Genomic DNA, 27,173 nt, shown 5'->3' on the forward strand with positions numbered 1-27,173 from the left:
TTTTTTTTTTTTTTTCCTCTGAATTTGTGACCTAATTTTAAATTTCCTACTGATAATATATATATATATATATATATATATATATATATATATATATATATATATATATATGAGTGTCTGTCTTGCCAAACATTTTTTTCTTAACCAAGCACTTCGCTTTCTCGGTATATTTTTTCACCCATAATCTCTTTTAAGGCTTAGAACATATTCGGTAGACTGTGTAGAGTTAAAACACTAGGATTTACCCGATGGTACACAACATGTCTATTTCTTTTATATTGTTTGTTTGTTTTATAGTTTTATATATCAATAACCCTGTGCATTATGAAGAAGTTAATTCGAATATTTCATTATAATTTCAAATATGTCATTATAATTTTGAATCAATAAATTAGTTCCTCCATTTTTAACTATAATAAATATTTGATACTAACTCATAGATTTCATTAAAAGCAAATATTTGTTATCGAATAATAGGAAAGTTTTCAATTTTGACTAAGATAATAATGAATGAAGACCGACCCAACAATTAGGATTACACAAAAATATACTTCAAAAAATATTAAAATAGATTTTATTCTTTTTATTCATTACCAATACTATTAATTATTTAAAGAACATATACGAACTATCGAAATAATGCACAATGACATACACATAATTTAAAATTATGTAGTAAACCTCATTTCATCCATTATTAATAGATTTTGATAATGAGCCTCTATATTGTAATTAAAATATATTGAACCAAAACCAAAACAAAATTAAAACAGTTAAACCGATCAGACCCTAACCAACTTGATTCTCTAAGTAAACTGACCAAAGTACCAGACCCTCTAAAAAAACCAACTCGAGCTTCTTCTAAATTCTTATCACACTGATTAAGTTTTTTTTTATTTTGTCGACAACACGATTAAAGTTCTAAAAGAAAGATTTTGTGGGTTTTCAATTTAGAGTTCATATTGATGGGAGAAACGAAATCGAAAAAAATCCTGACCAAGTCGATGGTCGTGAAAGAGTATCGAAATCAAACAAATAATTGTTTGGGTTGAATTGATTGAAGAGATTATTATTGTTTATATTATTTTCAAATAATGTTAAAAGCTGTTAATTTTTTTGAGGAAATTAGCATTGAAGTAGAGATAATTTAGGGATAAAATTTCCGATTAAAGATTTCATTTGATCAAAATGCCTGATTTTCTGTAAATATATTTCCGTATATGATTATTTCAGAATATCTATAATTAACTACTCCGATTAATTAAAGATTATTTAAGATGTTATTAATTAAGGATTATTTATAATCTTATTAATTAATGATTTAAAGCATGATCCGATTAGTGCAATTGGGTTTGTTTGTTTGAATTTAAACCGACCTGTTTTGAAAAAAAAGAGGATGAGACAAATTTAGGATGCTTCAAAAATGTTAAGAACTTAAGATATATCAAATTTTAAGTTATATTTATGTGTTAGTTGTGTTTAGTGTAAGATTACATAATTGTATTTGACTGTTAATTATAGTATTTAACCTGCAGTTTACCGCAAAATAATTTGTTTTCTATGTTATTATAAATTACTCAATTTAATATATCTAATATTCTAATATTGATAATATTAGCAAAATATAGAAATGATAAATTATCCATGTAACACCAAATTACGTTATCGTAAACTACTCAATTTAATATATCTAATATTCTAATATTAATAATGTTAGGAAAATATAGAAATGATAAATTATCTGTGTAACGCCAAATTAATGATAATTAAATTTAAATTCATGTTGATTCAAATCCTTCACACAATATAACTCCATCGCGTGATATTTTAACTTTTAAGTGAAAATATTCATTATATATCAAAATAACTAAAATATAAAATAATCTATATCCGAATATACTTGTTTGGTTACAAAAATCTTAAAACAATTTTGAAAATATATATTCGTTTATAAAAATTCAAATCATATCATATGTTGGAAAAAATCTAAAATTTTATGTATTAAATAGTAATTCAAAAAATTAAATATAAGATTAAATAAAAGTGTTAAGGAGAATTATATTTTAATCTAAAATATTGCTTTAAATTAGGTAGATAGATTTTATGAAATTTGAAATTAATATTATCAAATATGGAAATGATTGTGTTTAGTTGCAAGGATTGTAGAGAATTTAGTTGGTACTTGTTTGGATACAAAAATAAAAGAGAGATGACACAAAAATATACTCCAAAAATGTTAAGATAGATATATATCCATAAAAGAATATAAAAAAAAAACAGAATATAATCATGCAATAAGCGAAAAGGAGATAAACTGAAGAGCCTTAATTCTAGCTAACGTTGCAAAATCTCTGTGAAGTTACAAAATCCTAAGAAGACACTTCCATAAGCTTCACATCTTCTATGTGGTCTACAAAGGTGGAAAAAAAACTGTTATGTTAAAACGCTTCCATTCCCAGTTCAGTTCTTCACATGCCAGCACATTACTCATGCTTCTTCACGCTTTTCTTTCTCAGGTTACATATGCCTAAGAGAACCTATCAGATGCATATCCATTTATCACAGGAAACAAAACATACTTATGTCCAATAAGCAAACAAAATGATAACTACTACACATAGTCATTAATCCTTATGATGAGAACTTAAAAAGAGAAAAACTAGCTTTGTTACATAACCTCCTCAAGTTACAAATTCCTAAAATGCTCGAATAAGCTCCACATTCTCTACATGATTTGAAAAGCAAAAATTAGCTTAATAGAAGTTATAACAATCTTTTGCTCTAGAGTGTATGAACCAATTATGTAATAAGATAATAAGATTCATCCAGTATCCACAAAAGTTTCACAACATCACAGATTCACAGGAAACAGGACATACATATCCAACATGGAAACAAAATGATAACTACCCAAGAGATGTGGAGATATAACGACTCAAGTAAGAAGATTCCATGGTATTTTATGATGAGAAGAACTTAAAAGCCAAACTTGTAGCTTTGATACACAATCTTCAAGTTAAAAATTCCTAAAATGCTCGAATACGCTCCACATTCTCCACATGATTTGAAAAGGCCTTAACTCTATAACCACCAAACGCTTCCATTCCTCGAACTCCAACTCTAACGACAGTGTTCTTCTCGACATTGTAGTAGAAAACATAGAAAGGATCAGACAGTGTTATCGGGACAAACACAAATTCATTTGTACCAACCACTCCAGAAAAGTGTAAGATGGTCTTCTCAACTACATTCTGCCAAACAGGAGGAAATACATAAACGTGATTGGACCATTCCTTTTTCTCCAAGTCTTCCAGAACCCATAACTCAAAACCTGTATCTCCTCCATTAAAAGAGTCAGACGCAACCGAACCTAGTTTGCCATTGTAATTAATCAGAGATGTTGCATTTTCCATCGGTCCACTAAGGTTAAGAAAGCTGAACTTCTCAGAACTAAAATCAAAACAAACTATCATAGAGCTGTTCTTGAGCCTAGTACCAACATAGTAGAAAACACCATTGATGCATATCCCTTCAGTTCGAGGTAAATGGGGTATGCAACATTCGACCAGTCTCCACGATGGTTTTCCAATTCCTAATGTCAGATACGAATATTCAAATTTCGCATCAGAAAAGATAACGGACAATGCCTTGAACTGTTTCTTAACTGAATCATACCCCATACAACTAAACGTCCCAAACATCCTGCTCCTGGTCTTCACTTGCGGTAAAGGTAGCAATTGTCCGGTGCTGGGGTTAAATTGCAACGACACTAATCCTTGCTTTTTCCTTCCCCTGACACCTCTAAGAAGGACAAAGCCGTTACTTGGACCAACGATTCCACTGTGACAAGGCAAATGGCTAAGACGATGGGAGGCTACAGCAAACGACGAGTTCTCAACAGGATTTTGAGGCTGATGTGAGGAGAAGAAGACGACCCCATCCATGTTGCGTAAGACGAACAAGAGCTGCGGGCGGGAAGAAGATCTGCTCAGGTACAACTCCGTGAAATCTGGGCGGCGTAGTACGGCGTTCCAGAGCTTCGACACGCAACGACATCTAGCTATAGACTTCACCGGCAACCACGAGAATATCTCCATCACGAGTTCGATTGAGATCGGCAACGAGTTTACTCTTCCATTTACTAAGGTTATCGATCGCGTCTCGCGCCGAGAAATGTTCTGACGCCGTGATTTCATTTTCATGGTGGAGAGACACTGCAGTGAGAAGAACCCTAGACCCGCCTCAGATTCTTCAATGTACAAAAAAAACAACAACAAAAATTTATTAGTCTCACTTTGCACTATAAAGTTTTTCTCCATTCGTCAAAAATCTTCGTTAAGAGAAAGCCAAACGTTCAGGCCCGTTTATTGATCCTGATGATGACAACTGAAGAGCCTTAATTCTAGCTAACGTTACAAAATCCTAAAAAGACACTTCCATAAGCTTCACATCTTCTACAAAGGTGGAAAAAAACTGTTATGATGAAACGCTTTCCATTCATTGGATTTCAATTCTTACGATTGTTCCTTTTTCAATATTGTACTCGTAGATATAACTCCAACAAAGTAAAACTTGGCCTCTTCAACTGCATTCTTCCACAAAGGTGGGCAATACATATATGTATAATGGACCATTGTTGCTTTTCGAAATATTCAAGAACATACAACATAATACTTTTACTTCTTCAATTAACAAAGGAAGACCCTGATCCATATGACACAAGTCAACCTAATTTTACCATTGTAGTTTATCAGCGTAATGAGAATCCCCTTGATTTCAAGAAAACTAAAACTTCTCAGACCTAAGGTCAAATCAAACTAATATGTTCCAGACCTAATAAAAAAGCTCGATAAAACAAAACAGAGACCTAATCTCTATTACTTATCCACCATGAACAGAGCACAAGCTCTGAACCCTACATTTCACAATGATCTCTCCAGATACCTCTAACCAACTATTCTCTCTATATTTATAAGCTATACACTATCTTAAGATTCTGTTACCAAGTCGTCACTCTTCAAGCTTCTTCAGACGTGACTATAATTTCCCACTTCAGTTCTTCACGTGCCAGCACATTACTCATGCTTCTTCACGCTTTTCTTTCTCATATTACATGCCATAGAGAACCTATCAGATGCATATCCATTTATCACAGGAAACAAAACGTACTTATGTTCAATAAGCAAACAAAATGATAACTACTACACATGGTCATTAATCCTTATGATGAGAACTTAAAAAGAGAAAAACTAGCTTTGTTACATAACCTTTTCAAGTTACAAATTCCTAAAATGCTCGAATAAGCTCAACATTCTCCACATGATTTGAAAAGGCTTCAACAGTATAACCTTCAAACGCTTCCATTCCTCGGACTCCCACTCTAACGACAGTGTTCTTCTCGATATTGTAGTAGAAAACATAGAAAGGACCAGACAGTGTATTCGGCACAAACACAAATTCAGTTGTACCAACCACTCCAGAAAAGCATAAGGTGGTCTTCTCAACTACATTTTGCCAAACAGGAGGAAAGACATAAACGTGATCGGACCATTCCTTTTTGTCGAAGTCTTCCAAAACCCAAAATTCAAAACCACTACTTTTCCCGTTAAAAAAGTCAAACATAAGCAAACCTAATTTGCCGTTGTAATTCATAAGAGTTGTTGCATCTTCCATCGGTCCACTGAGGTTAAGAAAGCTGAACTTCTCAGAACTATAATCAAAACAAACTAGCATAGATTCATCAGAAGACCTGTCGGCCGTACCTAGATAGTAGAAAACACCATTGATGCATATCCCTCGAGTTTCGGGTAAATGAGGTATACAACATTCGACCATTCTCCACAATGGTTTTCCAATTTCGAGTGTCAGAATTTGATACTTATCATAATGTCCACATCCTTCATCTAACAATACCTTTAACTGTTTCATAACCGGATCATACAACATAGAAGTAATCATGTTGCTCTTCGTCTTCAACTGCGGTAAAGGTAACGATTGACCGGTGCTGGGGTTAAATAGCAACGACACCGATACTCGCTTTTCCTTCCCTCTAAGATCATGTTACCTCTTAGAAAGACGAAGCCGTTACTAATATCAATGATTTCACATAATCTGAGGGAATCGGTAAAACGATTGGCGGCTACAGCAAACAACGACGAGTTCCCCTCAACAGGATTTTGAGGATGAGGTGAGGAAAAGAAGACGAACTCGTCCTCGTTTTCTAAAGTGAACAAGAGCTGCGGGCGGGCAGAAGATCTCGTCAAGTACAACTCCGTGAAATCTGGGCGGCGTAGTACGGCGTTCCAGAGCTTCGACACGCAACGACATCTAGCTATAGATTTCGCCGGCAACCACGAGTATATCTCCATAACAAGGTCAATTGGGATTGGCAATGAGTTTCCTCTTCCATTTACTAAGGTTATCGATTGAGTGTTGCGTCGAGAAATGGTTAGACGATCGTCTGAGACGCTTAGCCGCCGCGATTTCATTGGTGGAGAGGAAACCCTAGACTCGTCTGAGTATTAAAAAAAAAAAAAGTAAAAAGTTTGAAATACAATAGAATAGAATGTTCAAGTTGTATTATTCCAGAGGGCAGAAGAAGTATTAAAATTGTTGAAGAAAATAAATTCTAAATCCTAAAACAATTTTAAAAAAATATAAAATGAAATTTTATTTTTTGAAATAAATATATAAATAATTTTAGTTAGAAAAAAAATCATATTTGTATTTACCTTCGTACACTTATATATATTTTTTATATATTATAAAAATTATTACAATAATTAAAGCTAAATTATATCCACCAAAATTATATTTGTATTTACCTTCGTACACTTTTTTATATTTTTATAATATTAATATATTATAACAATTATTACAATAATTTAAACCTAAATTATACCCTTACCAAAACTTTTGCCAAATACTCATCAATAAAAATATTATTACTGCCATAGTCTGAGACTTTGTGGCTTGGGAGTATGCTCCAAAGATTTCTATAACATACTCATCAATAAAAATATTATAATATTTGCTTTTAAAAATATGCTCTTAAACCCTAAATTATTTTATTGTAAAATCATATTTGTTGTTACAGCTTTAGTTGTAAACGACCAAACAAGCTTTCACCAAAGAACACGCACTTCACTTAGATCAAAAGCGAAGAATGGAAACTTTTTTTCAAGAAAAAAAAGAATGATGAATGGTAGATAAAATATGTTGTTGTTCATCTCATCGTACCGTCGTAAAACCGCCTTTTTCAACCACACCTTCCATTCAACAAGACCTTATTGCCAAAGAATCCTACACTTTATGATTAGCAGAAATCTATAGTATTTGGCAAAATTATTTTTTATTGATGATTATTTCTATTTTGTCTTGGGGGACTTAGGTTTTCCTAGTACTGTCATATTCTAAGACTTTGTGGCTTGGGAGTATGATTGGTATATCGACTTTGGATGACGATCCGGGGCGCATTGTAGGGTGGCAACCAGAGAGACGAGTATTGGATTTTTCCTTATATATATTATGGCATGCGGGCCTTGGCCCGATGAGGAACCAACATTATGGCATGCAGACTTAGGTCTGATGAGGAGCCAATAAAAACTCAAGGTTTAGGCCTATGAGTAAAGGAAAGTCCAAAAGTCGAGAGCAAATAATGCCTGGAGCGTGAGTCTACCGCCTAGAGGTGACCTTTCGTAGACCGGTCGGAGGAGTGAGGACCGTGGAGACGGTTTCAAGGGAGCCCTTGGCTGATGGTTGTTTGAGATTCGAGGACGAATCTATATTGGTGGGGGAGAATTGTAACGCCCGCGAACCAAAACTGTGCGTTTTGGGGGAGGGTGTCGATCGACACCAAGGGGGGTGTCGGTCGACACCACTAATTTCTGGTTCGACCAGATCAAGTTTTTGATCGTTTTGGTCCGGTTTGGTTTAAGGAAAACCATTGAACCGAGGTTTAAAAGGGGGAAAACGACCTAGGGTCGTGTTTTTGTTGTTTTACGCCGCTTGAGAGTGAGAGGAAGAGGAGAAAACAGTTCTTAAAGGTTCTTGGGAGAGTTTGTGAGATTTCAAGGTGTTTTTGGTGAGATCTTGCTGTGGGAGTGAAGATCCAGGGCCAGGAACATGTTAGAAGGTTGATGGGAGTGTAGGATTCGTTGTTGTTGGTCCATGCAAAGAGGTGAGTGCATGACCATTGCTAATCTAAGCCTTTGATTTCCTTGTTCTTGCTTGTGTGTTGTTGTTTTGTGTGTTTTCTTGCTGGGAATTGGTTGCTACAGGTTTCTAAGGATGTTTCCGGCTTGGGTTTTGAGTATTGGACGAGTTGGTGGAGTTTGGGAGCGAGATTCGACTCTCGACTTCGCAGCGGAACGCAGTTGCAGGTGGAGTGTCGATCGACACCAGCAAAATAGGCATCGATCGACACTGTGGGGTAGTGTCGGTCGACACCAAGGCCAGTGTCGGTCGACACTTGGCTGTTGTCGGTCGACACCTCCCTTCCAGCGAGACATGTTTGTTTTCCTGGTTTGTATGTTTTGTTTGTTGTTTGTTTGGAACATTGGAATCACTGTTGCTTGTGTGTATAGCCCAGTAGATGGGAGGATTGCCTCACTGATGTTTATCAAATACTCATGCATCTCAATATGTGTTTGTGGTGCAGGTAAAGGCAAAGTGTGATCGTGGAATCAAGGCGATCGTGGAATCTCAATATGTGTTAGGTTGCCGGTTTCATGTTTCCTGATTTTTGTTTATTGGTTATATTATTATTGGATATTTATTGATATTGTTATTTCCGCTGTTGTCTATGGTTGTGGATAGGTGGTTAGTGGGTATGGGACCACTAGTTGTAGTTTATATTACATTTATATTTATTATTTATTAATTAAAAAAAAACGGGTCGGGTCGTTTCAAAAAATAATAACCGATAAAACTATACTAATATTATCATAAATTAATCAAAATTTCATAATCGGTTATTATTTTTCCTCAAAAATTTTATGCCTGAAAATTAGAAATAAAAGATGAATTTAAAGTTAAGTTTATCAATCCCAAGAAAAAAAAAAGAATATATGCATAATATGCAAACATATGCTCTAAATTATGTACACATATCAATTTTCAAAAAAAAGTTTCGTCTCATAGTTAAATTTTGACAAAAGAAAAGAGAGAAAATATCATATAGTTTATAAAATTGTCACATATATAACTTTACTTTACAATATTAAATATCCTCATAAAATTAAGACAACTTTATACGAAATTATTTTTTACAAAAAAAAAAGTTTAATAATATAACGAAATTATCTTTTTAATTTTAAAATTAGTTAAAACAAAGTTTTTATATAACACATGATAAAATCTCTAATCTTTAAAATTGACATGTGTCACGATCACATGAGTTACTAACTTTGAAAACCAAGATTTATATAATAAGATTAGTTGGACAAGTAGTAAAATTATTACATATGAGATTACAAAATATGAAAAATATATATTTAAGATATTGTTACTTTTTCAAATATGAGATAATATTAGTTTCAGTTTTTCTTTGAGAATTATGTTTTATTGATTTTTAGTATTAAGTAAGATATAAATTTGATACAATGCACATATTTTTTTTTATATCAAAATTATGAAAGTTACTCATTGGGATTGAATGCATAGAATTAAAATCTAATTTTATTATGATGTAATGTATAGAGAAATTATATTGCAAGATGGAGTGTGTGAACTGTAAATCCGGTTTTTTTAAAATTAAAAGAAATAAAATTAATATTTAGAATATAACTTAAAATTTCACATGTTTTCCTTATATCAACGTTAATATGTGGGCTTAATCCAGTGAATTATAAAAAGATCAAGATTTTGGTTTAAAAAGGTAGTTTGATCAAGATTTTGGTTTAAAAAGGTGAAGTGACCTTAGTGCAGTGACAAGAGGTAAGTCAATTTGTAGAAGGTATTATCACACCCAGGATCGAGTCCCGGCTCCTACGAATGTAGGAATTTGGCTAATGGGCCAGCCAGTTGTGGCCCAGTGGTTGACGTGTATGATTACTTGGCCTTTCCAGTTTGTATGTACACAAAGTTTATACAATTTGTAAAAAAGCCACTTAAATTTAGAGGCTACAGTCAGAAATCAAGTTAGACGATCACCGAATCTATATATATATATATATATATATATATATATATATATATATACATTTTTAGAGACATTTATAGAATCAATACTGAAGTTGACACTTATTTACAGTCATACCATTGACATCAATTATTTTTAATTTGTAATAATAAATAAAAATTAAAAACAAGATTTCAACCACCCAAATTTCCTAAAATTAAGAGATTTTGAAGATATTAATATTCTCTTTGAAATCTCTAACTCCACCATTTTTAGAAACAACAATTATTAAATATTGGTTTTCTAATCAAATGATTGATATTATTTCGAGATGTTTTTGTTTTGTGTAGTCTGCGTCACTAAAATATGTGCTGTTCTTTTGATTGGAAGTTTAATTATAAGAGATGATTGATACCAGGTTATCCCTCACTTTCGTCCATCTTTGTTTTTTTTTAAATGTGTTTTTTAACTTACCATGTATGCTATTTGTGTGATGAAAGAAAGCATAATTAATCAAATAGCACCAAGTGAGTTTTTACCTAAATTGTTTCTTATTGTATTTAATTTTTATTTTCTATTTATTTCATATATTTTTGAATTTCGAAATTTGTAATTGAATAGTTCTTGATGTTATGAAGCGTTTATTTATTATAATATGTACTTGCTATTTTTTTTTTGACAGTTCAATTGTAAGCGACCATTCATAGCAATTAAAAGATTGATACATAACAAAGTATTTTTTTAATATACTTCAATGTTAAATTGGGTTTTAGATACATTACAAATGAATAACCTATATTGCCAAGATCACATATACATAAGTGGAGAGACTATTGCCTACTATTTTGTCTAAAGGGAAAGAAATCTTTGGAGCATAAGGTATTATTGAGTGTTTTTTACTATTAATAAAAAGTTATTACTCAGTGGAAAGAGAGTGTTTTTTTTAATAATCTTTTGAGACTTCAATTTTCAATTTTCGATTTACAATGTGTATAAAATTAATTAGTGGAAGTTGAGAGCAACATAAAGATATAAGTCTTTAATTTGTATATAATTAGGTTTTCATCCGCGGTTAACCGCAGAACTAATTATAAATTAACGAATTTAAATAATAATTTTTAATTTATTTAGTTTTTAAATTCCCAATTAATTAAATTTTATATAATTAATTTATAATTTTGTTTAGAATATTTATTCTTCTTCTTACGTTTTATACAATTTATAACCTAATTACGTTAAATTTGTTATTAGATAGGATATATAATTTTAAAATACTTAGTTTTGTTTTCTATAATTAAACAGAGGGATAGGCCTATATGGTATGTTAGTGTATATTTTTATGTGAACGCATTTTTTTTTTTGGAATATTAAGAATGTGTTGTAGTATGTGTAATATTTTGTAGTTCATATACTAAATAATTTATAAGTTAATTTTCCAAACTATGACTACAAATCTATATATAGTATATGAAATAAACTAATAGTTTTAGTGTTAGTTCTATAATCCAATCCCGCCATGCTAGGCGGATCACACAACATGTTTAAAGATTTTTAGTCCGCAAAAACTCATCACACGAAACCCGTAAAAGTAAAATATAGTATGTGAGGCTAAAAGTCACTTTTTATCAAATCAGTTTTTCAAATTTTTAAAGAACAATACCTCTTCACTCACCTCCTTATAAAATAAGGAAAAAAATCTGTATACATTTACAATTATGTTTGTTACCTTTTAAAACACTTAGTTTCTATTAAAAAAAATTAAATATAATAGAGTTAATTTGTTTATTAAATTAATTATTTAATGCCAATGGCATGCCTGTAATTAAGTGCTAACTTCATGATTTATTTTATAAATGTCTCCAAATATATATATATAGATGTTAATATTTTTTCGTGATTTTATATAGAAAATATAAATTTTTACTTTGTAATAAGATTTATAGAGCATCAAATTAATCTATATAAAATTATTTTTTTATGTAAATTATTCTCAGTTATTTCTTATGTAAATTAATGTCTCATAAAAATTTGAAGAATAGTAATTTTTAATCTCCAAATAGAAAAGGATATTTAAAACCGATGTCATTTTTTTGTTTTAAGATATTTTCTCATATCTTATTACAAGTTTCCAAAAATTTTTATCAACGAATTTAAGATAATTTCTATATTTATTATATTCAGTTAATTACTTCTGGATCACTACCTTCTCTCTTCCTAAGGGTTGCATTCGGCAAATTGAGGCTTCAATAACTTTATATTCTAAACTAAAGAATAACAAAACATTAGATTTCTGGACAATATACATTTTTTTTTTGGTCAACAACTATATACATTTAAAATCAACGGTTTGATATCGTTCCTATATTATAATAAAGTAAACATAAAACACAATTATCTATAAATTTATGGACTATATAATGATAGTACATTTTAAAATATTAATAACTTACATAGTTAATCTATTGTACAAATTACAATTTACTTTTTTTTTTTTTTTTTAAATATAGTCCCGCGGTATACAGCGGGTGAACATCTAGTTAAACATCTAGTTCATGTTTAAAAAGCTAAAACTAGGCTTAAATTAGGACAACTCAAATTGCTCCCGAGAGTACTGAACAATTCTATAAGTATATAAAACATATCCATAGAAACTGAGAGAAAAATACAAAATATTTATCCAAATAAGCCAGCCAAAAGGAGATACACTACACGAAACCAGTAGAAAGATACACTACACAAAACCAGCCAAAACCATTCTATTTGTTAAGACTCTGTTCTCTGGGATCATAAAACGCAGGTTCTACTTGATTCAATTGAAATGGTACAAAACTAGCTTTGCAACAAGGGTTTCACAACCATCCTTTTGCCAAGGTCAAGCAGCAACCTTTAACTGAAAAAGCAATATTCTTGTTCTTAACTCTTCCACCTTGATCTACCATCAGAATATCAAATTTAAGAAATCTCTGTTTTGGATTAGTATTTATTAAAAGATTCTGCAAATAACAAGACTATCTATCATCCACCCCCTTGCTGAATGTGCCACACGAGAAAGCTTTTTAAACGCATATCAAGACTATCTATCATCCACCCCCTTGCTGAATGTGCCACACGAGATAGCTTTTTAAACGCATATCAAGGAGATAAAGATGCTAGTAAGAAACACAGAAAAGAAAAGTAACTACTCTGCTCTTATTCATGTTAGCAAAACATATATCTTACATGAATAAGACAAAAAAGGGACATGCGAGAGATGGTCTTAACCTATGGCCGGATGACTAACATATAAGTATCTTATTACATAAATTAAAAAAAAAGGACATGGGAGAGATGGTCATAAGAGCACATGATCTCCATTACAGTTGCATAAGCTTTACGTCCTCCACATGGTTGAGAAAGGTGTGGACTCTAAGATGGTTAAACACATCCATTCCTTGGAATTCAACTCTTATGACTGTGTTCCTCTCGGAATTGTAGTAGAAAATTACCATGGTATTGATGATCTGCAAATAGATTCTTCTTTGATAACACCAGAAACAAGCAAATGGAAAAATACAAAAGTTGATGTCCACAAAAAAATAACGATATGATTTTGTTAAAAATGTTGTCCAAAGTTAAGGTCGAAACTTTCAAATTTTGTGGGTTTCAATTTGATTTGTGCTAATTCATTGTCCATTATGTTATTAACATTATGTTATGAACATGGTCATTTTTATGGACATTTTAATTTCTTTCGTACGGAATTCGTAAGACCATAAACTCGGGTTTTAATACGTGTATCTGGATTGAACCATGGATCCCAGATACGCCAGCACGGCCACCCCAAAGTTTAAATAATGAGAGAAATCCCTTGATTTGTGTTAACACCTTGATAGATTTTAACACAAAAAAGTGGAAAATTGAACGTCTTCGGGAACTCTTCCCCCCGAAAGAAATTACCCTTATTTTGGGGATTAAATCGAGCTTGAATGCCTCGAGGGACGGTTATTCTTGGACTCTGACAAAGTCTGGAAATTATACCGTTAAATCTGGATATGAAGCCGCGAGAGCTATCTCTCGCCCTGCTGGTGACCTCCCTTCTCAGGGACCTAGGTGTTACAACACTTAAGGCGCAAGCATGGAAGTTAAAAACATCACGGAAGCTTAAGCATTTCGTGTGGCAATGTGTGACTGGGTGCTTGGCAACATGTCAACGCCTGCATTATCGCCATATTGGTAGAGATAAAGTTTGTCCTAGATGTGGAGCGGAGGAGGAAACTATAAACCATATGCTATTTGAATGCCCCCCAGGCCCGTCAAGTATGAGCTTTATCGAAAATCCCCTCCCATCCTATGGTGTTCCCTTCATCTTCCCTATATAGCAACCTCGATTTTCTATATGGGCGTGGTAAAAACTATGGTGCAACTGATTAAAACTTGATAACGTTCCCGTGGATGATGTGGTACATTTGGAAGGGAAGAAATAAGAAAGTGTTTGAAAATATCTCTGAATATCCGCAAGATACACTGGAGAAAGCTATCCAAGAAGAAGAAGTTTGGAGAAGAGAAAATAACAGAGACTTAGCACCAGCGGTAGTAGAAGCAAGAATACCTATGATCCCAATTCCTCAAGAATCTCTTGTATGTTTTATAGATGGATCTTGGCATACAGAGGTGGATAGGAGTGGGCATGGCTGGATTGCATCTATCGGTGATAGAATCCTGCACATGGGACTAAAATGATCGCGCAGAAGCTTATCCCCATTGCATGCAGAGTTAGATACCCTTATTTGGGCTATGGAGTGCTTATTAGCGTTGGACTTGGATAAAGCTCTTTTTGTTACGGATTGTTCAGACCTCCTAAGGATGACGTCTAATATCGAGGATTGGCCGACCTTTTCATCAGAATTGAAGGACTTTATTCATTTCAGAGATAGATTTGCTAGTTTTAGTATTAAATATATTCCCCGAGAGGATAATATCCGTGCCGATAAACTTGCGAAATGTGCAAGAGCTCGAGGTTTCTGTTTTTCCCATGTAAGCTCGTTGGTACCTAATTGGCTCTCTCTCGAAGAGAGTCATCTCCGATAACTTAATATATGGGGTTTGATCGTCAAAAAAAAAAATTGACATTTTGATTATATATATTGATGTGGTCACAACTTTGAGGATATGCTTGGATGTTCATTAAAATGTTTTGAAAAAATTGAAACAAAAAAGTTTTGATTTAAACAAATAATAAATGAAGTTCGTTTGTTCAAGTTATAATATGATTTCTACTAAAAAAAATATTTAGGTTTAGGTAAGTTTTGTTAATTTATGTCAAATTAAATTTAGGATTTAAGATTTAGAGTTTATGGTTTAGGATTAGGATATAGTGTATGGTTAAACTCTTTTGAGTTTAAAGTTTAAAATTAGGGGGACAATACTCTCCCCTAGTATAATTGAGTTTCATGTTTAGTATAATTAGTTTTAAAGATTAAGGATTGTGTTTTTTAATTTAGTGTTCAAGGTTTATGAGCAACAAGAAGAAGATTGAGTATGAATATGTTAACATACACAAATCATTAATCTCATACGACTTAATGCATATATACAATTAATACAATTAAATATGATTTGATGCACTGGTTTTTAGATGGTGCAAAGGAGAGAACGGTAACTTTGCAAGATAATTTTTTGGAGTGAATATTGCAGAGAAAAAGGCAATATATGGGAATACACGATCTTGTCTTGTGGACATCAACTTTCACAGAACATAATTTTGTGTAATTTTTGAGATAACATGTTGACACGAGCTATATAGTAGTAAACACCATTGATGCATATCCACAGGCGTTGGGGAAATGTGCAAGCTGATTGGCTGCACAAGATATCTCATCAGGACTTTGATCAGGAGAATGGTGTGAGGAGAAGAAGACCAACCTTTGGTTTGTTTCGCAAGCAAACAACAGCTGCGGGTGAGCTGATGATTTGGTAAAGAACAACTCCGTGAAATCTGGAAGTCTAAGTATGATATATTCGATCGTGTATTGCGTCCTCGGGAAATGGTTAGACCATCCTCCGAGACGTGCCACCGCCGTGATTTCATGGTGGAGATACCGAGTTTGCAATCTCCATTTCGAAAAAATGATTTGTTCATGCTTTTTTTTTTGTTTAAGGGAAACCCCTATTTAGCACAAAATTTAGGCCTAAATATCGGAGGTTCGTTAAAGCTGATCTAACTTTTTTGGTTGCGACTTGTTTTGTATAATGAAAATAATCTGAATGTAATAAGATGTGGTTACAAAAGGTATGATACTAGTTAAAGGTCAAATCAGAGTGTGATAGGTAGAGATGAGTTTTAAAAAGCAAAGATTAGCTTATTAGAAGTTAGAACAATCTTTTGCTCTAGATCGAGTGTATGAAACAATTTTGTAAAGTGATAAATAAGATAATAAGATTCATTAAGCATCCACATAAGTTTCACAACATCACAGATTCACCGGAAACAGAAAATACATTCCAACAAGGAAACAAAATGATAACTTACCCATGAGATGCGGAGATATAACGAGTCAAGTAAGATTCCCATGGTCTTTATGATGAGAACTTTTAAAGAGCTATGTTGCACAATCTTCAAGTTATAAATTCCTAAAATGCTCGAATAAGCTCCACATTCTCCACATGATTTGACAAGTCGTCAACACTATAACAATTAAACTCTTCCATTCCTCTAACTACAACTCTTACGATAGTCTTCTTCTCGACATTGTAGTAGATAACATAGAAAGGAGTATACACAAATTTCGGCACAAACACAAATTCATTTGTACCAACCACTCCAAAAAAGCGTAATTCGGCCCCCTCAACTACATGCTGCCAAACAGGAGGATATAATACATAAACATGCTTTGACCATTCCTTTTTTTCCAAGTCTTCGAGAACCCACAGCTCAAAACTTGTATCTCTCCTATCAAAATATTTAGACATAAGGGAACCTAGTTTCCCATTGTAATTTATCAGAGTAGTTGCACCTTGCATCGGTCCACTGAAGTTCAGAAAGCTGAACTTCTCAGAAGTAAAATCAATACAAACTACCATTATTGATTGATCATAGGACCTGTCGGCCGCACCTAGATAGTAGAAAACACCGTTGATGCATATCCCTCCAGATTTGGGAAAATGGGGTAAGCAACATTCGACCATTCTCAATGATGGTTTCCCAATTCCTAGTGTCAGAACTTGAAACTCGTCATATCTATCATAATCTCCGCATACACCTGACATGTTAGCGGACAATACCTTGAACTGTTTCTTAACTGGATCATACCCCATAAACTTAGTCAGCCCAATCATATTGCAATTGGGCTTCACTACCGGCTTCACTTCCGGTAGAAGTAACGATTGTCCGGTGCTGGGGTTAAATAGCAACGACACCACTCCTGAAGGATGAGCATTTCTCTTGATACCTCTAAGAAGGACGAAGCCGTTACTAATACCAACGATATCATATAATTTGAGGGAATGGGTAAAACGACTGGCGGCTACAGCAAAGGACGAGTTATCTACGGGGTTTTGAGGATGCTGTAAGGAGAAGAAGACGAACCCAGCCTCCTTGTTGCGGAAGGCGAACAAGAGCTGCGGGCGGTCAGAATAAGATCTGGTCAAGTACAGCTCCGTGAAATCTGGGCGGCGTAGTACGGCGTTCCAGAGCTTCGACACGCAACGACATCTCGCTATAGATTTCGCCGGCAACCACGAGAATATCTCCATCACGAGTTCGATTGAGATCGGCAACGAGTTTCCTCTTCCATTTACAAAGGTCATCGATCGCGTATTGCGCCGAGAAATGTTCTGACGCCGTGATTTCATCATGGTGGAGAGACACTGCGGTAAGAAGAACCCTAGACCCGCCTCAGATTCTTCAATGTACAAAAACAACAACAAAAAAATAATGTAGTCTCACTTTGCCCTAAACACGCAGTATAATAAATTTTAGGGTTTATCTAAAAATCTTTGGTTAAGAGAAAGCCCATCTAGCCCAAACGGTCTAACATATTCATTCACCCTCTTATAAAATAAGGAAATAAAACATGTATATATTATTTTAAAATTAAAAATTTAAACCGCTCTTTTATAAATCCAAACCGATATATTATTTCATTCTAATTGTAAAATCTAAATCTTAATCATCTCATTTGTAAACCCAAACCGACCTATAATTTCGTTCTAATTATAAAATCTAACTTTAACCATCTTATTTGTAAACCCAAACCGACATATAATTTTATTCTAATTGTAAAATCTAAACCCTAACCATCTCAATTGTAAACCTAAATCGACATATAATTTTATTCTAATTGTAAAATCTAAACCCTAACCACCTCATTTCTAAATCCAAACCGACATATAATTTCGTTTTAATTGTAAAATCTAAACCCTAATTCTCATTTATAAACCCAAACCGATATATAACCTTGTTTAATTGTAAAAGTATACAAAATTTGTTTCCTTAATTTTTTTTGCTTTTTAATTTAATTTTGATTTATTTTTAAATAAAATATTAGACAGAACATTCTGATTGGTTGAGAGGAGAGGGGGTGAATAGGGGTGAACCTAAGTATTTTTCTTATTGTATGGGGTGGACATTTTGGTTAAACTTCGGGTTTGGGTTGGGTTCGGTTCGGTTCGGTTCGGTTTATTCGGTTTTCATAAATCTCTAACCAAACTCAACTAAAGTTAGTTTCGTTTGGTTTGTGTTTGGGTCGGTTTATGTTCAGTTCGGTTTGGTTCGGATCGGTTGTAGTTTGGTTCAAGAAAAATCAATTAATGTAACAAACAAACTCATTGTCCTTTAATATCCTAAAATAATCAACAAGTTATAAGTTGAATAATTCAAATAAACCATGAAAAGGAAAACCTAAAAAAAACCAACCATATTATAATCAAATACCTAATAAGTAGAAGTTTAGTTGAAAAGAAAATTGAAAAAAACCAGCAACAACAGTAACATAACAATCTTTCGTGAGAGCAGAAAAGAGAGAAAGTGAGGACTGAGGAGCTATATATAAATTTGCTTTGAGGTCTGTAGAGTTTTACACTTAATAACATAGGGTTAGAAACAATTAAACCCAATTCTACATTAATTTATTTATTAAAAATGTAAAAAACAAGAAAGAAATCAAACGTGTGTGAGAGGGAGCAAATGCAATCGTGGGTAGTACTCGTGAGATTACATATTTCCAAATCTAATAATACTCCCTCCGTTTCAAAATATAAGATGTTTTTAGAAAAAATTTTTGTTTCATGATATAGGATGTTTTCAATTTTCTATGCAACTTTTAGATTAGTTTAGTATTTTATATTATGCAGTATTGTTTCTGATTGGTTGAACTTGTTAAAAATAAAGACTTATTAATCTGCGTGTTTTAGTTAAAACATCATATATTTTGAAACAGAGTGAGTATTAATTAACATAAACACTCGAATCGTTAAGACCTAACCGAATGATTTGAGTGTATATTTAGGTTTGGTTTGGGTTGGTTTGAATTCGGTTGTTTTGGTTGGTTTGATTCGGTTAACCACCCCTATCTATACCTTTTGATGTCAAAGAACAAAAGAGAGGATCAATTAAAACATTTAATTGACATTCTATATGCCCAAACTTTACTTTGTGTATATACGAAGATGTGATGTAAAGCACTGTTTTTATTTTTCCTCTGTATTTGTGACCGTATTTTTAGTTTCCTACTGATGATATGAGTGTCTGTCTTGCCAAACATTTTCTTCTTAACCAAGCACTTCGCCTTCTCAGTATATATTTTTCACCCATAATCTTTTTAGGCTAGGAGTGTACTGAACATATTCTGTTGACTTTAGTGTTAAAACATATATATCCATAAAAGAATCCCAAAAAAAAAAACAGAATATAATCAGTCATCCAAGAAGCCAAAAGGAGATAAACTACAAGACACGGACTGAAATAAGATCCCATGATCCTCATGATGACAACTGAAGAGCCTTAATTCTAGCTAACGTTACAAAATCTCTTTTAAGTTACAAAATCCTAAAAAACTGTTATGTTAAAACTCTTCCATTCCCACATCAGTTCTTCACGTGCCAGCACATTACTCATGCTTGTTCGCGCTTTTCTTTCTCATATTACATGCCTTAGAGAACCTATCAGATGCATATCCCTTTATCACAGGAAACAAAACGTACTAAAGTCCAATAAGCAAACAAAATGATAACTACTACACATGGTCATTAATCCTTGTGATGAGAGCTTAAAAGAGCCAAACTAGCCATGTTACACAATCTCAAGTTACAGATTCCTAAAATGCTCGAATAAGCTCCACATTCTCTACATGATTTGCAAAGGCGTCAACTCTATAACCTTCAAACGCTTCCATTCCGCGGACTCCAACTCGTACGACAGTGTTCTTCTCGACATTGTAGTAGAAAACATAGAAAGGATCAGACAGTGTTATCGGGACAAACACAAATTCATTTGTACCAACCACTCCAGAAAAGTGTAAGATGGTCTTCTCAACTACATTCTGCCAAACAGGAGGAAATACATAAACATGATGCGACCATTCCTTTTTCTCCAAGTCTTCCAGAACCCATAACTCAAAACTTGTATCTCCTCCGTCACAAAAGTCAGACGCAAGCGAACCTAGTTTGCCATTGTAACTGATCAGAGCTTCTGCATATTGCATCTGCCCACTAAGGTTCAAAAAGCTGAACTTCTCAGAACTAAAATCAAAACAAACTAGTACATCCTTTCTAGAAAACATGTTGACACGAGTTGTATAGTAGTAAACACCATTGATGCATATCCCTTCGGTTCGGGGTAAATGCGGTCTGCAACATTCGACCATTCTCCAAGATGGTTTTCCAATTCCTAGTGTCAGAACTTGATACTCAAATTTCTGAAAATCTCCACGTCCTTCATCAGACAAGGTAACGGACAATACCTTGAACTGTTTCTTAACTGAATCATACCCCATACAAATAATCATCCCAATCCTCCTCCTCCTGGCCTTCACTGCCGGTAAAGGTAACACTTGTCCGGTGCTGGGGTTAAATTGCAACGACACCAACCCTTGCTTTTTCATTCCCGTGACACCTCTAAGAAGGACGAAGCCGTTACTTGGACCAACGATTCCATTGAGACAAGGGAAATGGCTAAGACGATTGGAGGCTACAGCAACGGACGAGTTATCAACAGGATTTTGAGGCTGATGTGAGGTGAAGAAGACGAACCCATCCATGTTGCGCAAGACGAACAAGAGCTTCGGGCGGGAAAAAGATCTGCTCAAGTACAACTCCGTGAAATCTGGGCGGCGGAGTACGGCGTTCCAGAGCTTCGACACGCAACGACATCTAGCTATGGATTTCGCCGGCAACCACGAGAATATCTCCATCACAAGTTCGATTGAGATCGGCAGAGAAAAAAAAATAGAATTATGTTTTTAGGGTTTGAGCATATGAAATCGATTTGGGGGGAAATACCTCTAAGGCCAACAGTGTCTTTCGTTTAAGACAAATAACCCACGTGTTTGGTTTAATTAATCCGGTTTAGAGATTCCGTTTACCAAATTAACGTCTATTAAGTCGGATGTTTGATTCGACAAATCAATATAACATAACGTTTTAAATAGCATCAAAAAAATAAACGAGGTATTTTTATTCCATTGGGTATTAAACTTTCAAATAAAAATAACATGGGGTATTTTTTGGCATTTTTCCCTATATGTAAGCCTACTTAACCATTGTTTATTTTTGTGACTTAACTATCAGCTAGTGACAAAAGAGTGTCTTGTTTGGTTAATGTCTAGCTAAGCAAAGTAATTAAGAGTTGTTGGTGTTTCAAGTGATGTCTTATTGTTAAGTCTCTAGACTCTCAAGTAATCGATCAAGTGTGGTATCAAGTGGTATAAGTATGTGTAAGTTGTGTGTCTTATAAGAACTATTCTTGAGATCCCAAAATAAACATCTACTTCTTAAAAAGTATTCTCGAATCCTCATGAGAAACTGATCATCATGTTCCTAGTGACTGAGGGGGTCCTAGACACTCTAAGATCCTTTTTCAAACCTGCTCTCATATCGAGTTAAGAGATAGATAAATAGACACGTCCTTTTGCACTGATCGGGGGTGTTCGTAGTGACTGAGGGGGTCGAAGATCAAGAAGTGAGTTATTTATCAGTCAATTATTATTTATACGGCTAGATCCAATCTTCTGGTCCCTGCGGAAAAGAAAAAGAATTTTACGTTCTTCCTTTCGGGAAGGGAGGATTAGAAAAAGAAAAATCCTATTGATCGCAACTTTCTCAAGACCCCAGGAAAAGCATGAAAAAAAGGCTCGAACGGTACGATACCTCCGTCACCCATAATGAAAGGGCTGATCTTGTAGTTCTTGGTCTGTGAAGATACGTTGTTAAGTGCTCCATTTTATTTTTGCATTGAGGGCGAACCTAAACCTGCGCTCGAGAAATAGCTGTCCATACAATGATAAAGGATGTATGGATTCTTGAGAAGAGAGGAGCCGTAGTAGTCCTCTCCGGATCGCCCGGATCCCTCAAGTGAATAGAAAGTTGGATCTACATTGGATCTCACCTGAATCGCTCCATCTATCCTTCTGAGGAGAAGTTTGGTTTCAAACCTCGGTTCAAACAAGAGGAGTACGCCATGCTAATGTGTCTTGGATGATCCACACCTCAGGATCAAGCGCTGATGAGCATATTGAACTATCATTGGTATATTTAAAAAAATGGACCCTTATTTGCATATTTAAAAAAAAAAAAAATGGACACTAGTTTTAGTTTTAAAAATGACAAAAAATAAATGGACCTTTTGCAAATGCACTCCTCAGCACATGTGTAGAGCCGACTTTGGGTGTATTGTCTCATCAAAATGCTCCATGTGAGGACTGAGGATAGTAGATATTTTGACTAAACCTTTGTTTCTCCCACAATTTTAACATCTTAAATTCAAATGAGTCTTCATAATGTATTTGTCTCATCTTAAGGGGACTATTGGAGTAGGTAAATATGTTTTCGGTTTACTTTGATTAAGTTAGTTGGTAAACATATTGAAAGAGATGATAATAATAAGAGTTTAGTGTTGGTCGTCGTCGACGAGTTTTTTTTTGTTTTTTTTGCTATTCAATTCTCCCCTAATTAGAGTTAGAAACTTTTCTTCACATTTTGCACGCACTTTTCTATTAAATTCTAGATAAATGATGTTGCTGAAGAAAATTACATAACATCGAATATCTCTTAGATCGGTTAGTTCTAGAATGCGTCACATGCAATGATGGGAAAGTACGTGCTGACTGTGTGTATAAATTATTTCAGATAAGAGAAGAAAGATTGCAAGGGGTGGGGCAGTGTCTTAGCCGTGAGTATTCAAGGGGGAAATCAGTATAAGACTTTTTGGAGGTTTTGTTAGTTTTTTCTACTTTATAGTCCTCATAAATTGTCCTTGTTGTCGACATTAGTACAACAGAATGTCTTACTTATGCAGGGGTGTAGAGCCATATTGATAGACAAAGATAGGAAACCAAAGGTATAACAAATCTCTTCATTTTTTTTTTTAATGTATGCAAATATATATTTCATGTCATACTAATGACAAGGTCGTATTGCTGAAATTATAGTGGGAGCCAAGGCGAGTAGAGGACATGAAGGATAGCATGGTAGATCAGTATTTTGAGAGAATGGATGAAGAGGAGGGATGGGAGGATCTTAAGTTTCCGCCAAGGAGCAACTTGCATGCGTCAACAATTGCAGCAAAGCTGTGAAGTGGAAAAGCAAATTGATGAGACATTAAACAATGACCAACCCGAAATACATATTAAGATTATATTATGTGTCTGAACAATTCTTTTTTTTCGTTCTTTATGGCTTCTGTTATAGCAAATAAAAATAGACGTGCATGTTTGTGTTTCCTCCTTTGTTATATATGCAATTTTCTTCCATGTAAGCAGGAACTTGTACTTTCTAATTTTTTTTTTTCTTTTCGTACTTCTAAATTTCCTATTGAATTAAAAGTAAAAACAAAAATAAAGGTAAAAAATTTGTGATCTTTTTACACACATGCTTTGAATGGAGGCGCTCTAATAATTAAGTGGTATCAATTCTATTCAAAAGCGTCAATCATTCATCATATATTCCGGTCATAACCCCACACTACGATTTGTAGTACGTACCAAACTATCCGATCCCTGTCGTAGTGGATGGCTGGATGCAAGATCCAGAATTCCAAGTTGGTGTGAGTAAAATTATAAAACTGAGACTTATTTTGTTTTATTGCTTGAAAAATAAGAACGCTAAACTGAAAAATTAAATCAAACAAAGAGACTGTATAGTACTAATGTATCTTGCTAGGGTTTTTTTTTGCGTACAAAGAAGTTGATCCTCCTTGATGACCTTACTTCATCATTGTAATATTAGCTCAAACTTTATTTTCGATCATTGACGTAAAAAGTGTAGGGTAGTAACCAAAAGTGTAGAGTAACAAAAGCCTAGAAATCGTTGATTTCAATTATCCGAGACGAGGTGTTCCGGTGTCGGATCTGATGGGATGTATGGGCTTCGCCCAAATCTTCTTAGTTACTAAAAGAAAAATGGAAAAGGTGTTTTAATGATGTCGATACATCCTTTGGTACGTTGGTTTTAATTATTTTATGATCGAACCTATGGGATTTCGAAGTGATTAACCCATATGTTAGGAAGGCCAAATATTATCAGGACTTTGAGGCTGAGGTGAAGAGAAGAAGAAGAGCTCACCGTTGTTGTGGCAGGTGAACAAATAGCTGCGGACTAGCCAAAGATCTTGTCAAGAACAGCTCTGTGAAATAGGGAAGTCCATAGCTTCGATAAGCAGCGGAATCTCGTTATAGATTTCTCCGACTGTCTCGAAAATATCTCGATGATGTGATCAGGGATCGGCTCCTCTGAATATTCTCTTTGACTTCGGAGACGTAGTTTTGTTGTCGTGTTGTCATGGCAGACACAACACAATTGTAATAAACCCTAGAATTTAAATACGCTTTAGGTTGACAACATTTCACATAGTTTGGGTAGAAAATTTGAATTTAAATACGGTTCTGGTTGTTATTTGCAGTGTCTAAAAGTTTAGGTATGAAAAATAGGTGGAGTTGATTTTGGCGGTAAAGTTGATCTCCGGTGCTTTTGTTATTATGACTTATGAGAAAGCCCGAGCTCGTGAATGAATCGGACGTTTTATTATGTGGAAAAAAAAAACATTAACCAATTTCTAAAACTGTACCACCTTTATCAAGCATCAGAGTATCAAATTTTAGAATCTTCTGTTTTGGATTAGTATATAAAGAGTCTGCAATAACAAGACTATCTATCATCCTCTTGCTGAATCTGCTACACAAGATGGCTTTTTAAATGTATATCAAGTAGATAAGATGCTAGAATAAGAATCACAGAAAATAAAAGTATACTACTCTGCTCTTATTCAAGTTAGCAAAACAAATATCTTATTACATAAAATTGAAAAGGGAAATGTACATGCGATGGAGAGGCGGAGACTTTAGATGTGGTCTTTAACCTATGGATGACTAACATAAGAACACATCAATACACAAGCCACAAAATGGCTTACTCATGAAGAAAAGAGTATTAAAAGGCTTAAACTTATCAGGATCTGACATATCGGGATCTGGCGACGATGAGCATAACGGGTAAGCAGGCTAGGAAGAGAAAACCACAATTGGCATGTGGAGAAGAAACCCTCGTATAAGCAGATGAACCCTAGGGGTAGGTTCCATGGCGCTGGTGTTCTCCGGGAATAACGATATAGACACCACAATCTCGTAGGCCGCACGAGTTTAGCATTGTGCGAACGGTTTCAATATTGCTGGTCGTCTTCTCGCCTCCAATCTGACCTTGGTGATCTCGGAGAGGAAGGATGTCATTAATCAGGACCTCGTCCGGGGCAAGTCGAGGTCCCTTTCCATTCAAATTGTCCGATGGGAGGTCGGAGACCGATGTAGCGTTGCCGTGATCCTCGCGGATCACCTCACTAATTAAAGAAGGAACTTTCAGTGTTGGAATTTCATCTGACCTGGGTCTTGATGAACAATCGGCATTTTCTTCAGATCTGTTGAGCACTTCGCCTCGGTTCGATCTGGTGGTTCTGGGAAGCTCTCTGTTGGAATTTTTGCGGATCGCTCTCCGTGCTAGACGAGGATGCCATGGCCGAAGTGAGGGATGCCGCAGATCGCCGAAGAGTGTGGAAGAAAATTCGCAAAAATAACAATAAAATAAATCAAACGATGAGAGAGAACAGAGCAAGTACCTTCGGTGGTTTGGCGAAAACTACAAACGAAGAGCGGAATCAGGTATTTATAGAAGCAAGTGGGCGGCAACCCTACGCGGAGTCATAATGACCTACTTCACCCTATGCGACGTTTCAGCTTCCGAGTTGATAGAAGCGACGCGTCCGACACGTGTTGTCCTACAAATGGGTGGCGAAACAGCGCGACTTCTAGGTAATTAAATTCGATTTTCTTTACGGATTAAATCGGATATCCTTTCCTATAGTCCGGCCATTCGAATTAACTTTTGAATGAACCGAACTGGGGGAAGACTAATTATTGGTGCGGGAATTAGCACCCCCAACATACCGATCTAAACCCGATTAAAGAAACCGGTTATTTAACCGGGAGCTCGACCCTGAGGAGGATTTCATTTTCAAAGGCCCGATAGCGCCGAGAAGCCCAGTTCCGAGGTGACGAACTGACATCCCAGCTTGCCCAGCGGCTGACCTAATAATAAACAAGAAACTTTCCTAATCAGCTCGGCCGTGATATGGAAAGTGGATATATTCAATAGATATAAGAAAACCTATAAATAGAGGGCAACCCCTTCGTTGTAAGATATCCAGCAATTAATACAAAAATCCTAATTCTTCTTTGTTCTTAAACAAAACCTAACTTATTCTCCAAGAGATTTAAATTCCTCTTTGCTTGTCTACTTTGATCCGATTTCTTAGAGAGATAGTGTTATCAAATTTGTTTCCCCCTTCAAACAAATTCATTGTGTGAAACTCAGT

At 34.6% G+C, this 27,173-nt stretch overlaps 5 protein-coding genes across 5 annotated transcripts; all 5 read right to left on the reverse strand.

Moving 5' to 3' along the window:
• Positions 3,027-4,097, reverse strand: LOC104704291 (putative F-box protein At2g19630). The gene has a single exon (XM_010420405.1). It carries the CDS (start codon positions 4,095-4,097, stop codon positions 3,027-3,029), a length of 1,071 nt encoding a protein of 356 aa, XP_010418707.1.
• Positions 5,142-5,691, reverse strand: LOC109125620 (F-box protein At3g61340-like). Its single transcript, XM_019227599.1, has one exon. It carries the CDS (start codon positions 5,671-5,673, stop codon positions 5,287-5,289), a length of 387 nt encoding a protein of 128 aa, XP_019083144.1. The 5' UTR covers positions 5,674-5,691; the 3' UTR covers positions 5,142-5,286.
• Positions 5,973-6,488, reverse strand: LOC104704292 (putative F-box protein At3g23960). Its single transcript, XM_019226988.1, has one exon. It carries the CDS (start codon positions 6,486-6,488, stop codon positions 5,973-5,975), a length of 516 nt encoding a protein of 171 aa, XP_019082533.1.
• Positions 16,730-17,905, reverse strand: LOC104704293 (putative F-box protein At3g23960). Its single transcript, XM_010420407.1, has one exon. It carries the CDS (start codon positions 17,903-17,905, stop codon positions 16,730-16,732), a length of 1,176 nt encoding a protein of 391 aa, XP_010418709.1.
• Positions 20,272-21,513, reverse strand: LOC104704294 (putative F-box protein At3g23960). The gene has a single exon (XM_010420408.2). The coding sequence runs from the start codon at positions 21,505-21,507 to the stop codon at positions 20,413-20,415; it is 1,095 nt and encodes a 364-aa protein (XP_010418710.1). The 5' UTR covers positions 21,508-21,513; the 3' UTR covers positions 20,272-20,412.

The sequence above is a fragment of the Camelina sativa genome, chromosome 7 (genome assembly GCF_000633955.1).
Source record: "Camelina sativa cultivar DH55 chromosome 7, Cs, whole genome shotgun sequence".
NCBI classification, from domain to species: Eukaryota; Viridiplantae; Streptophyta; class Magnoliopsida; order Brassicales; family Brassicaceae; genus Camelina; species Camelina sativa.

Coding starts and splice junctions, on each gene's coding strand:
- LOC109125620 (XM_019227599.1), bottom strand. CDS start 5,673: ATGGAAGATGCAACAACTCTTATGAATTACAACGGCAAATTAGGTTTG.
- LOC104704293 (XM_010420407.1), bottom strand. CDS start 17,905: ATGACCTTTGTAAATGGAAGAGGAAACTCGTTGCCGATCTCAATCGAA.
- LOC104704292 (XM_019226988.1), bottom strand. CDS start 6,488: ATGAAATCGCGGCGGCTAAGCGTCTCAGACGATCGTCTAACCATTTCT.
- LOC104704294 (XM_010420408.2), bottom strand. CDS start 21,507: ATGGAGATATTCTCGTGGTTGCCGGCGAAATCCATAGCTAGATGTCGT.
- LOC104704291 (XM_010420405.1), bottom strand. CDS start 4,097: ATGGAGATATTCTCGTGGTTGCCGGTGAAGTCTATAGCTAGATGTCGT.